The sequence below is a fragment of the Geospiza fortis genome, unplaced genomic scaffold, assembly GCF_000277835.1.
Source record: "Geospiza fortis unplaced genomic scaffold, GeoFor_1.0 scaffold1944, whole genome shotgun sequence".
Taxonomy (NCBI): domain Eukaryota; kingdom Metazoa; phylum Chordata; class Aves; order Passeriformes; family Thraupidae; genus Geospiza; species Geospiza fortis.
The window spans coordinates 33,444-34,615 of record NW_005054973.1 but is presented as its reverse complement, the minus strand read 5'-3'; the positions used below and the strand labels follow the sequence as shown (position 1 = coordinate 34,615).

Below are 1,172 nucleotides of genomic sequence, written 5' to 3'. Positions count from 1 at the left end.
TTTGGGATCTACAGGGGTTTGGGGTCTAGAGGGGTTTGGGATCATCCCAATCCAAAGGACTTCTTCTGGCGGACCTCCTCCTCGATCTCCTCCAGGGTGCCCTCCTCCATGGCCTGGGGAGGAGCCAAAGGGATTTGGGATCCACAGGGGTTTGGGATCCAAAGGGGTTTGGGATCCATGGGGTGGGGGAGCCAAAGGGATTTGGGATCATCCCAATCCAAAGGACTTCTTCTGGCGGACCTCCTCCTCGGTGCCCTCCTCGATGGCCTGGGGGGAGCCAAAGGGATTTGGGATCCAAAGGGGTTTGGGATCCATGGGACGGTGGAGCCCAAGGGATTGGAGTCCGCCCAATCCTTCTGGTGGGCCTCCTCCTCGATGGCCTTGGGGGGAGCCAAAGGGATTTGGGATCCTTGGGACCGGAGATGCTTGGGATTTGGGATCCTTGGGATTGGGGATCCTTGGGATTTAGGATCCAAAGGGATTTAGGATCCAAAGGGATTTGGGATCCTTGGGACTGCAGATCCTTGGGGTGCTGGATCTACAGGGACTTGGGATCCACAGTGATTGAGGAACCGCAGGGATTTGGGACTGGAGATCCTTGAGACTGGAGATCCTTGGGACTGGAGATCCTTGGGGTGGTGGATCCACAGGAACTTGGGATCTACAGGGACTGGAGATCCTTGGGATGGCGATCCCCAGGGATTTGGGCTCCTTGGGACTGGAGATCCTTGGGATTTGGGATCATCCTAATCCAGAGGATCTGGGGGTCCTCGGATTTGAGATCCCCATGGATTTGGGCTCCTCGGGACTGGAGATCCTTGGGATGGGATCCACAGGGATTTGGGATCCCAGGTGATTTAAGCTCCTCACCACGACTCTCCCACCCCCACCAAGTGCCACCACCAGGTGCCACCACCCGGTGCCACCACCCGGTGCCACCACCAGGTGCCACCACCCAGATGGCACCACCAGGTGCCACCACCAGATGCCACCACCAGATGCCACCATCAGGTGCCACCACCAGATGCCACCACCAGGTGCCACCACCCAGATACCACCACCAGATGCCACCATCAGGTGCCACCACCAGATGCCACCACCCAGATGGCACCACCAAGTGCCACCACCAGGTGCCACCACCAAGTGCCACCACCAGGTGCCACCACCCAACG

At 59.0% G+C, this 1,172-nt stretch overlaps 1 protein-coding gene across 1 annotated transcript in view; it reads right to left on the bottom strand.

Annotated features, from left to right (window-relative positions):
• Positions 1–41: 41 nt before the first annotated feature.
• The window catches only part of LOC102039965 (transcription activator BRG1), a gene marked incomplete at its 5' end in the record, with an annotated part of 32,774 nt that continues 31,643 nt past the window's right edge, over positions 42–1,172 (bottom strand). Inside the window, one exon of the mRNA XM_031065661.1 lies at positions 42–380. Coding sequence (XP_030921521.1) covers positions 42–380 — 339 coding nt within the window. The remainder of the gene's footprint in view (positions 381–1,172) is intronic.